Source organism: Pieris rapae, chromosome 7 (genome assembly GCF_905147795.1).
Source record: "Pieris rapae chromosome 7, ilPieRapa1.1, whole genome shotgun sequence".
In the NCBI taxonomy this organism is placed as follows: Eukaryota; Metazoa; Arthropoda; class Insecta; order Lepidoptera; family Pieridae; genus Pieris; species Pieris rapae.
The window spans coordinates 9,080,593-9,094,611 of NC_059515.1; the positions used below are offsets into that span (position 1 = coordinate 9,080,593).

The following is a 14,019-nucleotide window of genomic DNA, read 5'->3' on the forward strand; positions in this document are numbered from 1 at the left end:
AAACAACCACTGTACGTCAAAATTTAATGCATCTTTGACATACGAAAAGATACTTAACCTAAACATAATGATTATTTTCTCGACGTTTCTGTATAAAGAGAATACTTAGTAACGGAAAACATGAATACCTGAATCATACACAATAATCTTTGTATTACCATGAGGTAATGGCCGTAATGGTAATGAGATATTAGAAAGAATATTTTTTACTACATACACACAATTGATTTTAAATTCTACACGCTTCATCCATAACTAATGTGTTTTTACGTAAATTTTGTTGCTTTGTCAATCTTAAATAATTAATAATCATTCTTAATGAAGTAATTGTAATTATATTTTTGATATTAGACGTTTAAGTTTTGAATGTATCAATAAAGTATCTTTAGAATTAAACCTAATATGAAACGAAGCAAAATAAAATGCAAGCCTATCATTTTCTTATTATCGTTACTAAGAAATAGTTTAAATAGCAATATTCAATTGATGAAACTATCATTTAACACGTACTTATATAATAAAAAATGTTTATTAATGAATATTTTGTTTTACTTTATTTCAAGGTTGAATTGTAAAAACTGCTAACATAGCAGACTTCTATTCCTTTTAATTATGCAACAAATTATCTTAGCATTTGTAAATCTTTGTTAATATTTGGTCTTTAAATATGAAAATTGGCGTTCTGTTGTACTGGTCAATTGAAATAACATCTCTTTCGTTAGGAATTCCAAATTGCATTTGATTCTCGAACACCATGATTTGCATCTTTCCTTTTTGTTTTATTCTAGTTTGACTCACTATTTACATATAGAAAACATAAAATATCCAGATCAGTCAGCTGATCTGCTTGATGCTCTAGGCCACTGCTGCTTCTTGACAACGCTAGACCACCCACAACATAACAGACCGATGCCAAATTTCAGGAACATCAATCGGAATGTCTAAAACATCCATCGGACGCTCTGTACCTTGCTCCAAAGGATAACAATTTTTTTTGAAATCTAGATATCATCTTGCGTGTTAAAAAATTTAACCCAGCTGGGGAAGTCGAAACCGCTTGGAAAGATTTTATTGATTCTCGTCCGAATGGCTATTAATAAATCAATGAACAGTTAATAACAATGATACATGCTTTGATTAATTACATTAATTATACGAGTATTAAAAAAAACCTATTAGTTACAAAACACCAAATTCATGTTAAATATTATGGAAAAATGTATTTAATGAAATTTTATAAATTTCTTGGTGAACCGTTTTAATTATATTTGGAAGTGCCAAATTATAAAAATATTAGAGCTTCAAAACTAAATGTTACGAGTACAATTTAAAAACGTAATTAAAACAAAAATGCTTATTTCACGTTTAATCGTTCAGTTTATATATAAAAATAAATTAATTTCTCGCTTGTTTGTTATCAGTTGGTATATAAATGAGTGAGCGACAATTGGCTTGATCAGTCTTATGTTAGTGGAGTTCGGTGATTAAAATACAAAATGTACCAGAAAGTTCCCGCGTTTACTAATTTAAACGAACTTGGTAGTAACAGTGTAAGTATTTGTTTTACGCAAATTTTATTTATTCATTAATAACTTATTAGTTCATTAGAAATCATGGAGCATAAAAAGCGATTCATACAACCATAGTAAGGAAAAATAAGTAGGGGAAAGTGCAGTGCCTAAATTAACAAAATTAAATTTTAAATTAATCGATATTTATCTTAATTTAATATGAAACTAAAAACTATTTAAAAGTTATATAAATCATACTGAACGGTTCAAAAAAACAATTTACAATCAAATAAAAATAAAGAAATACATTTAATTCCGTTGAAAACTTTATTTATGTTTTTAAATTCTGTATTAAACCTGCTATAATATTAAAATATGAGTATCGTTTTACATTTTTACAGTTGATTGGTTCTGGCCTCAGATCTCTATATGTATGTTTCAGTGACAGTAGTTGAGACATGAATATCAGCGCAATACAAAAATTTACTTATGAACATACAAATTTATTTGAATTTTGTATTCTGTATCTTTTGTATTTCTTTTCACTCTATTAGTTTCTGTGATAAAACTTCAAATATAAAATTTGCCATCATACTGCATTGTTGTATAATTATTTAGCTATTGGAAGTTCTTTATTTCAATATATATAGATTTACTAGCGGATCCGACAGACGTTGTCCTGTCTACACGTCTTTAATTTCAAAATTTCAATTTTTAATAAGCCATTTTGATGAAAATTATTATTCCAATGTTATGACAATATCTAACGATCCAGCACATGGTCACACACGATATAACACAATGATAACAAAACTTTTTTTAAATTTCGGGACAGACTAAAATTAAAATTCGAATATTATTTAAAATTTGACACTGCGATGGTAGCGCCGTCTGTCGGATCCAATGTAAAACATTCCAAAATCAACAACAACTAATAAATTGAAAATTAATTAAAAAAACATTGTCCAGCGGACAAAATTGTGAATCTAAACCATTCCCAGATCCCCTTGAACACACACAAAAAATTTCGTCTAAATCGGTCCAGTCGTTTAGGAGGAGTTCAGTCACATACACACGCACACAAGAAATATATATATTAAGATATCAATAAGCGCGGAACAACTTTTTTTTAAATTTTATCTGTGGTTTAGATCTAAATCTAGGATCTTTTAGATGCCAACACATCCTGTAAGTTAAAGCGGTATAAAAACGAGAAAGTATTATACAGAGATCTTTTTAAAATGTTAAATTAATCTTAATAATAATATGTAAATAAGTAAGCGAGTTTGATAAGCGTAACGCAATGGAATGTTAACTTTATACCAAAAAAGTAAATCTACAGTATATATATTTATCACATAATTAACAGAAATTTCGATTCTATAAAAATATTTAAAAAACAAATGAAAATTTTTTTATATATATATAAATTAAAGGCCGCATCGCATTTAAAATCCGATTGCGGTCACACTCTGTCTAGTAGCCAGCACTTAATAAATTAATATGAATATTTTTCAAAGACTATTTCACAATCTTTTTAATATTTAAAATTGACGTTACGTTTTTGACGTGACAAAAATCTAATGTTAAAATCCTTCAAATTCACAGATATCAATTTAATATTTAGTGGAACGAAGTGGACGATGATTAAATATGCTTTACTAACTACTACAAGATGGTCTAATATAATTATCACATCAAAACACACATTTGGTGAAATTTAAAAACAATAACAAACGTGACAACTGACATTAAACAAGTACGAACATGTCAAATTGTCAATGTACCTACATAAAAGACAATTAATAAGAATTCAAACGCATCAGGTTCTACCCTACCAATTTCGCTACTAACGACTTTATGTAATATTAATTAATGATTATTCTCGTATTAAAATTACAATTCTTTCACAGACTGGCGGTAAAATTCTCTTTGCGACAGATGACTTTTTTGCACCATGTGAAAACTTAATATCTGATAAAGACCCAGTCAACTTAACTGAAGAATTTACAGAGTTTGGGAAGTGGATGGATGGTTGGGAGACCAGAAGGAAGAGGACACCAGGTCATGACTGGTGTATAATAAAGCTTGGATCCAAATGCATAATTGCAGGTACAAAATAGTTTCTAATCTTTCGTAATAAATGAATGTTCTTAAACTACATAGTAAAACAATAAAAGTCAAAATATATGTTCAGTAAGTAACTTGTGAACGTCAAACATACAAAATAAGTTCTCAAATGGGCGTAGAAGGGCGAGTCACGCTGGTTCTAAATATTTTTTATAATATTTATTTATTTATTTATCCTTTATTGCCTTATACAAAAACACACATAACAAAAATAAAAAATAAACAGATACAAAAGATATAAGGCATAATATATTGTTATTTCATGAGAATCATTCGATTCACAAAATACCAGTTCAATTATTCATTTTTATTCATTTATTTATCAATTTTGGCAACTTAATGTACACTTATGAACGTAAAAAAAAGAAATATACATTAAATGCTTCTATTTTTACATTTACTGCCAGTTCTCAAATCAAGGGCGTAGAACGGAAAAGAAGAACTGGCAATAAACTGTCCGCCACTCTTTTTAATCGAGAAGTTTTTTCTTTTAACCAACGTTTGTAAGATTCAACGGCGCTCGGAATATTGTAAAACGTAATATAACAAAACAAAGATAACAATGATGTAAAATTTAACGAATCCAAAATATGTAATTAATTCAAAATGATCGAAACGTACAATTTAAAAAAAGAAATAATAATAGCAAAACAAGGTCCCTGATAAGTAAAAGTCAGGGGTTGTTTCGCAGCTCCCAAAAAAAAAAACCAACGTTTGTAAGGAGCAACCATTACACCACGTTCCATATGTCATCTTGAGTATTAAATTAAATAATTACTGTTTAGTGATTTTTTATTTCCATATGTAACAACGTGAATATAAAAAAACCATCGAAGAATTTGCATATCCATTGTTGTATTGATTGGCTTTTGAAAACATCATGTCAAATTAAAACCGACTATAAAAAGATTTGTGTATGATACTCGTAACACGAGTTCTTTTCACGACTACGTTCCGACCCGGCAAACATTTCGCCACAATATCATTACAGTGCTAATTGCTATTAAAAATGGGGTATATTGTTAGAAGGGTGATAATAAGGTTTAAATTTTATTGATTCATTAAAACATTCCAAAAAATAAATAAGACTGGGGTTAACCTCTCATCTTAGGGGTATAGTACATAATTACAACTTATTCTCAGACCTACCGAATATATCCAAAAATTACATGTATAATATAATAATTTACATTTGGCGAGTACCTTTCGGAGTAGTTTGGTTTATATACGTATTTTATAGTCGGTTTTATTTTGACTTGATGTTTTCAAAAGCCTATAAACAATGAATGATGAAAATTCTTCGATGTTTTTTTGTATTTACGTTTTTACATATGGAAGTACTAGCAGCCCGCTCTTCTCACGGATTTATTTTTTATTTTGGAATAAACGTACAGTAAATGCGGACATTCCTAAATAATAATGTATTTAGCAATAGTATATCGTTGACTCCCTTTGTGTTCATGACTTGATGAAAACAGTTTTTAATAGTTTTTTTAAATAGTAAAATAATTTTTATAACCGGTCAAGTACTTTTTGAGCCAATTCGTTACAAACATACACATCTTTTACATGCAAATTTTTCCTCTTTATAATATTATAATATAGTACACTATATAGAAAAACACGACAAATTATGCCACGTTATAAATACTTTATAGCTTAAACGAAAAAATGAATTACATGATTGAAGTACAATTTAATTACTTAAATAGGTTCCAAGTACTGTTAATAATATAGTTTTTCATTTCTCCCAGGATTCTTGGTAGATACGGCATTCTTCACTGGCAACTTCGCTCCCAGATATTCAATTCAAGCAGCCCGCTTGACGCCTGATGGTAAGAATTTTAATTTATTTTCTATACCTTTCTCTGTTTCAATACCTGAATTTTTAATATTTTTTTTAATTTTTAAGAATCAATAGATGTTCCTAAAACATATTAAATGTATAATTAATCAAAAATTATTATAATAAAGTGTTAAATTTAACTTATTATTGAATATGTGTATATGAGTCTAAATTGGCTTATATACATTTAAATTAATGTATCTTATTGACACAGAATTTATTGTATGTTGTTTGACAATATTCTCGTTCGATTAATTTCAAATATTAAAGTATTTACAATATTGTTAACCGTGTGTAATAATAATTAAAAATGGATGAATACGCTCCCAAAAAAAAAAACAAAAGGCTGTTTTTTCATTTAATTTTATTCAAAACTTAAATTTAGTACCAGTCTACAAATCATTTAAATATAGCATTAATACCGTAGTAATTTATAATACTCTGTAATTACAGAAGAAGAATTAATACCGAAGAGAATTTCACGGATGGGTACTGCGGCGAGCGAGTCCGACTTAGAACTAATGAGGCTGCTTAGTACAGACAAATGGGAGGAAATCGTCCCAATCACCGTGCTGCAGCCGGGCTATGAGGATACTAGATTGAACTTCCAAAAGGTTAGCTTATTTAAATTGATAAGGTCATATAAGACACGGTGCTAAAGAACCTATAGTTAATGATTTCACATATAAAGAGAAAACTTTTTTTTTGTTTAATACCGATGTGTTAAATAAATTTCATCATCTCATTCCTACATTAACACTTATGAACACACGCTATCAATATTATATAATATAATACGAATAATAAGGAAATTTGTTATTACTATTATATAACAAATTTCCAGCCGTGCGAAGTCGAGACTGGCTGCTATCAGCTTATAATTATAGGCGATATGTTTATATCTGTAACCTCTTAATTATAATTTACTATAAATGATTCAGACATAAATAGTGCGCTGGCATAAAATATCACAATTACTGGCTGTTACCTGTTGGAGGTCTACCTCTAGAATCTAGACCCAGTTATAATAACCGCGTTACCTGGCTTATTCTACTGATCTCCAACCATTTTTAAAATATGATAAAAATATTTTGAAAATTACATTAATGTATCGTTTAAATTTAAAATATACTTATCGAGAGATTACATCGGAGAAAAATGTCTTCCACAAAACGTAAAGCGCAGATATTATTGTAACTTTAATTATATTTTAAGTTAAAAGTATGTAAATAAAAACTAAATTAATAAAATAAAATATGTAATGATTTTAAGGAATTTAGAATTAAGTTTGTTATCGAAGAGCTGGGAACCCTGACACAGATATATTTTACTTAAAATAGTTCCGAAATCTTAATCATAGGAATTCAAATGTACTTAAAAAGAATAAACACTTTTTTTATTATTATTTATATCATCGATACAATATATTAAAAAAAATATTACATTAACAGGTGGTCAGTGATGAACCCTGGACACATTTAAGACTAAATATTTATCCTGATGGAGGCATCGCCAGACTCCGTGTATTTGGTGAAGTAAAGCCGGACATACCACCAAATGACCAACTCGTTGACTTAGCATCTATGATGAATGGTGCGCGGTGTATTGGTATGTTTATTTTAAATATAATTTGGTATAGAACATTTAACTACTGAGTATAACGTAATCCGATTCCCTTTTTGGTTATTTTAATTTTTAACTAAACTTCATTGCCATTTTTAAGATTTATTTTTAATTATATACCATTTAAAGTTTTATCGGCGTAGGTTGCGCGTTAATCAAGGTAAAATATAGCACAAGATATGTTAACAATCATGCCAGGAACTAAATGATTTTGTTGATACGTCATTCGTAAGTTTAAATATTTATATATCTTAAATGTATTGAATGTTACAGACTTTTCAAATGCACACTTTGGACATCCAAAAAATATATTGAAAGCAGGAAAAAGTGAAACAATGGCGGATGGTTGGGAGACAGCAAGGCGGCTTGATAGACCTAGCATTATTAAAAAGAACCAGGATGAGTCCCTTCAAATACCAGGTACAGATTAAAATCTTGGATCTGAAATAAATATATGATCTCAATCAAGACCTACATTTATCTTATACCGCATTTACATTCAGCCGTAGTGAGCAAGGAAGTGGGAATGACGAGTGTGTAAACGCAATACTTCGTAAGTATTTACTTAGTGTGCATTTACTTACGACGAAGTATCAATCGAATATCAAGTTTACATACTCATCCTGCCCACTTCCCTGCCCAATACGGCTGAATGTAAATGCGGCATTGTGTGTTTGAGAAACACTTACAGATGTGGATTCTTCAGTAGCTTTGAACCATTTCTTTATATATATAATCCAAATAGTAATAATAACAATAATTAAAATCTTACCAAATTTAAAAAGGTTTTTAAACTTAGAATGGCCATGTTAGTTGAAAACTTTGTAATTGTTGACCATTTAATTTATATTTTTGATGCATATGAACATTTCCTCCCTTAAACAATAACGTAAGTCACTATACTCTAGGACCAATATAGTTTTTTTATCTGAATAATTTCCGAGATTATCCTTTTTTATTAATGTAATATTAGACTAATAACATTATTTCACTAAAATTAATGTTTATAGGAAATGAATGGGCCGTCTTCAAGCTAGGATTTCCCGGTAGATCCAAAGAGATTTGTATAGACACGACTCAGTTCAAAGGAAACTTTCCAGACACAGTGAAAATTGAGGGCGCTTTTCTGAAAAATGAGTACACAAGTGATGCGAACATTGATTGGGAAATCATTGCTAAACCATATAAGGTATGATTTTAAGAATACTAAAACAAAAAATATGAAATTTTCAAGTAAAAAGGTATTTTTAAACTGTCTTATACGTATAATCTTTATACAAATGTATAAATGAAAAAACTCGAGAACTGGACACAATCGATTTTTCCAATAAAAGCTGGGATGTATTGTGTCCATTTAAAATTATAAATAGTCGTTTGAAAGTCATATATTTATATATTTTAGAAACACGTATTACACAGCTGTAGTTTGAAATCCATTTTGTTTTATTTAAAAAAGAAGTATTGACCTAAATAATTACCTATGTGATACGAAGTTAAACGGGTCATCTAATAATAATTCATAATTATCGTATCTGTTACCTAAGTTACGATGTTAATTGATATATGAACAGAATGGCAACAAAAACCGTGTGATTATTATATTTTCAAGTGATGGTGAAATTGTTAACCAATGAACCATGAACTATCAAGTTATATGTAATTTACTTTAATTTCTTAACTGGTTACCAATCATAAGCATAATTCGAATCAATGTATTCTTATACTGGCTTATGAACACGCCGCAGTATTAGAGCTGGTTTTGAGACCCACGATGTAAATACACCTCACTCACTCACTGACTCACTCACTCACTCACTCACTCACTCACTCACTTATTCACTTACACATTTACACCTACACACATCCGCATGCACTCAGGCGTGATGATTTCGATTCAAAAAATAAAAAGGAAACGGTTCAAAAAATAGGTTAAATAATGTCATTATTTTAAGTATTTAAGTTTGTTTATGGAAGAGCTGGGAACCCTGATACAGGTATTTTTTAACTTAAAAGGGTTTCCAAATCTTACACTTAGAAAGGTTACTTAAAATGAAAAAAGACTTTTTACTATTATTATTATTCTTGCAGCTTTCGGAGAATAAGGAACATTGGATTGGCTGCCATTCCGAAGTCATCAATCACATTCGCGTCACTATGGCACCCGATGGTGGGTTCAGTCGACTCCGTCTCTATGGTTTTGTTGAAACTGACTTAATTGAATAGATGTCGAAAGGAAAAATAAATTTGAATTGAAAAATTACTATAATTCAAATATCATACTAATTATAATTAACTTAATTTCTGTATTCGTTCTTATTAAGTTTCACGATTAATATTTTGAAAACCAAAAGCCTATTACATTATTCATGGTTATAGTTTTCATACACTTAATAATTAATAATTTGTTATTTTAAAATGAGTATTAGTTATCCTCCTGGTGAGGCATGGAAAATTGTTACAATGTTTTAATATGTCTAGTTTGTATATTCATAATTATAAGGTATCAAAGTATTATTAATAATAAAGATTATTTAATGTATATGTTGTTTTAATTAATTGAAGAAACATATGTATGAAAAAAATACGAAATAATTTACATAATAACTCTACCTACATACCTCTACGTACATCCTACCCAACCGCGAGGTTTTAAGACATTGGACATATAATTATGGAGTTGTGCAATTAATTTAAACTTAATAAAACATTGTTTAATCACAAAAAAATATTATCTATATATATAAAAGAAAGTCGTGTTAGTTACACCACTTATAACTCAAGAACGGAAGAACAGATTTGGGTGAAAATTGGAATGGAGGTAGCTTAGAGCCAGGAGACGGACATAGGATACTTTTTATCCCGTTCGACAGCGTTCCCGAAGGACTTGACATGAAACGTCAGTCACTATAAAACGTGGTATAACAAAAAAGAATAATAAAACGCAAATGATAGCTATGTAATTGACGTATAATGACAGCTATGTAATGACGTATATATGACAATTTGATATTTGTAAGAAATCAATATTCAAAATATTTCTATTAAATAAATAATTAAATGTAATGATAGTGCCATTGCCCATTCGTATAAACAGTGAAGAGAACTATAAAACTCGATATGGTCGTATGTATACAGTTCGTCCAAAGAATGATGAATGTTTCTATTTGTTGTTGTTGTCGAAAGACGCATTTAATCGAGTATTGGAACGGGAACGTGAATATGATCACCAGGAATTAGATTTAGTAGTTCAAACGAATGTAACCCTGTTGAATTACCAACAAAAGGAAGTTTATGATACTTTAATGAAGGCAAACGATGATGAAAATGGTGGTTTATATTTCCTAGATGCCCTTGGTGGAACTGGCAAGACATTCCTCATGTCATTAGTTTTAGCAACTGTTCGGGCGAGATCCAACATAGCGGTTGCAGTTGCTTCTTCTGAAATAGCAGCCACATTGTTAGAAGGATGCCGTACGGCTCATTCAGAATTAAAATTACCGTTAAATCTTCAAACTATTGGAGAACCAACGTGTAATATTGCAAAACACTCAGCAATGGCCAAAGTTTTAGCGGCATCGAAAATCATCATCTGGGACGAATGCACAATGGCGCATATACGTGCATTGGAAGCACTTAACCGAACATTAAAAGATTTACGCAATGAATCGAGATGTTTTGGAGGAGCAATGATTTTACTGTCTGGCGATTTCCGCCAAATACTGCCAGTAATTCCAAGATCTACGGCTGTCGACGAAATAAACGCTTGCCTCAAATCGTCAAATCTATGGCGCTATGTGACGAAACTGCAGCTGACAACAAACATGAGAGTTACATTGCTTACTGATAAAAAAGAAGAAAAAGAATAAAGATGTAGATGACCTGAACTACATAATGGTATGCGTTTGGTGGTTAGAAAATTGAAGAACAATGTAATTTACGCTACGATAATGATAGGAAAATTCAAAGGTGAGGAAGTTCTTATTCCGAGGATCCCGATGATCCCAACCGATATGCCGTTTGAATTTAAAAGACTTCAATTTCCGATACGTCTTGCATTTGCCATGACCATCAACAAATCACAAGGCCAATCCTTAAAAGTTTGTGGTTTAAATCTAGAACATTCATGTTTTTCCCATGGTCAATTATACGTGGCATGTTCACGGGTCGGAAGACCATCTGCGTTGTTTGTTAAGTGAAGAGTAACCTATGTACTAAAATACAGAAATAATAATGAATGATTAATGTAGGTATTTAATTTTTTTGTATTTTGTTCCATTAAAAAAGAACTGCTTATTTATTGCCATTAAGGCGGAACAAAGTTCGCCGGGTCAGCTTGTTACTAATATAAATGACACTTTAAATGCCTATAATGTTCTATATTTTTAAAAAATATTTTTGTATTAAATAAGAATAATAATATAAGTAAAGGATTACTGATATACACATGACTACATAGTATAAAACAAAGTCGCTGCTACATAATCATAAATATTGGCTCCCTACTAAGACTACTATAATGTTATACAAGGTGTAAAAGATATGATAAATCATTTTGTTCTCAATAATCAATTCCCGTACCCAAAGGGAGCCAGCGATACATTATTGCTAAATACATTATAATTTAGATATGTCCTGCATTTACTCTACGTTTATGTCAAAATGTTTAAAAAATAAATGTCCACCCGTGCGCAGCCGGACAGGACCGCTAGTTTATCATATTCTATTTTAAAAAAAAAAATATAATAAAAATATAAATATATATATAATATAGCTGCTCGCGGAGCAGCTATATTTTTTATAATTTTGTATGTGTACTAAATCGAACAAAATTACTTATATTTCTCTCTCATTGTGAGACATTATCATCCAGTTAGATGAGTAGCTCAACTACCAAAAATTATGTCCCATATTCATTGGAATATCACAACTATTCATTACAGAAATTTCCATAAACATCTACGAGTACTATGACCTCTGACATGCATCTCCTTGCCACACATCTGGGTAATCGAAGCGTGCTGCTATTTCCGGTTCTAACTAGTTCTTGTATCGATAAGTAACACGCGCCCGTAGTGCGCCCCTATCAAGCTAAATGGTCTAACTAGCTACATAACTGTGTTGATGATTTTGTCATATACATATTATATAGGTGCACGTGAGGCGAGCATGACATAATAATAGTTTCTAGGCTAAGCAGTATGGAATCGAAGAAAACTTTTTCAGGTCTAAAGTATGTATATAAATTCACACCGAAGAAAGTAAACAAAGAGAATAGCACAATTCTGCACAATTAGACATGAATAAAATTATAAGTTACAAAGGGGAAAATTCTCGCGAAGAGTTCTAATCGCCCTGTCCGCTCGCCGCGCTGCCACTGGCTACAGACTCCAGGTGCCACCACACCCGTCATCACACATAGCAGTAAAATGACCGACGCGGTCGAAAAGAGGAGTGGTATTATTGCACACACTTGACATGGTAGTTCTTTTGTATATTTTAAGACGGCTCAATGTTTAAGGACTAATCTAGTTATTTTGTTATTTTACTTTAAGTCAGTACACTAACTTAATGTTTCTAAATAGTAAATGTGTCTCACTAGACCCATTGTCACTGCATAAAATTTTCATGATTATGGAGTATTCGTGACCATGATCCATGACCTTCTGCATTTTTTAAATATAATTATTTGATAAATATTGACCTACATTACTTTACTGCATGAATCAGAAAATCAGGTCAGTTTGTCTACCTAAGCAACTGAGAATACTTTTTTTATATGACAGAGTGTGCAATGGGCAGTAGAATCATCTGTGTTAAGTAATACCAACGCCCATAGACACTCATGGCAAAGTGGACTTTAAAGTTCGTTGCCATTTAAGAATTGGACCGCTCTTTTCATGAAGGACCCTTAATCTTCCCCTTAATCAAAACCTTCGGAATTATCGGTATAAATCGGTGGTCAGCTTTTCAAGGTTCCACCTCGGTGGTGCCCGGCAAAACTGGTTAAAGACGTAGTAGAACGACAGACATCGAGGTGATGCTGTAGACACAAAATTCAATAATAACTGCTATAATCATGTCTTTTTAATTTGTGATGAAAGATACTTAAACCAATTTGACACTTATCTGACAATAATAATGTTATTAGTGTGTCATGTGTAACAATGATTGTGTAAGTAGACTGCTTAATGTTTTTATTTCGATTTCGTTTAGGTTATCATATGTCATATTACTATCTTATGTAATACCTTCCATATAGAAAGACAAAACAAACGTTTTTTTGGTAAATTATATAAAAACACATTGCGAATTAGAATTTAAACATTGCGATCACTATTATTATGTTAGGCTGTCAATTCCAAATCAATCGAACTAGGACCCTTTAGGAAAAGAGGCTACCAATTGATAAGAGGCCGGAAACAAACTCGTGAATCATAGACATAGACATAATATTATTTATTACAAACAAAACACACACACAACATAGCAGTAATCAAAGAAAATTTTTTAATAAAAGATATTGAGGGGTATATTATTTTTTTCCTCTTCCCATTCGGTTCGTCTCAAGCATGTAATGCGTGTGTGTTGTGGCTGTAAATGGCCCTGGCACAGTATTATGCTGAGGAGCAGAAGGTTCCACAGCGCAGAATTAGATAAACAGCTTAGTACCCTGATGTATACGAAACAGTACATATTATAAGTTGAGAAATCAACTATTATTTGTTGTTACATTAGAATTTCGTAGATTGTGTCAATGATATAGGCAAATTGTCTAAAGAAAATAAGGAAATAAGATCGAAAACCAACATAGTATTACATATAGTACTTAATAAATTTTATATTGATTTAGTATTTTGATCGCTATTATTCAAGGCAAGAATTGATGATTAAAAATATTGTTAAACTTAA

General features: G+C 30.7%; 1 protein-coding gene across 1 annotated transcript; it reads left to right on the forward strand.

The window, feature by feature from the left end:
* Positions 1 to 1,464: 1,464 nt before the first annotated feature.
* On the forward strand, positions 1,465 to 9,629 carry LOC111004158 (allantoicase). Its single transcript, XM_022275036.2, has 8 exons — positions 1,465 to 1,550; positions 3,425 to 3,623; positions 5,396 to 5,476; positions 5,941 to 6,101; positions 6,939 to 7,095; positions 7,384 to 7,530; positions 8,121 to 8,299; positions 9,199 to 9,629. Exons 1-8 carry the CDS (start codon positions 1,497 to 1,499, stop codon positions 9,331 to 9,333), a joined length of 1,113 nt encoding a protein of 370 aa, XP_022130728.1. The 5' UTR covers positions 1,465 to 1,496; the 3' UTR covers positions 9,334 to 9,629.
* Positions 9,630 to 14,019: the final 4,390 nt, after the last annotated feature.

Coding starts and splice junctions, on each gene's coding strand:
- LOC111004158 (XM_022275036.2), top strand. CDS start 1,497: ATGTACCAGAAAGTTCCCGCGTTTACTAATTTAAACGAACTTGGTAGT. Junction 1,551..3,424: donor ACGAACTTGGTAGTAACAGT/GTAAGTATTTGT, acceptor ATTCTTTCACAG/ACTGGCGGTAAAATTCTCTT. Junction 7,096..7,383: donor GAATGGTGCGCGGTGTATTG/GTATGTTTATTT, acceptor TGAATGTTACAG/ACTTTTCAAATGCACACTTT.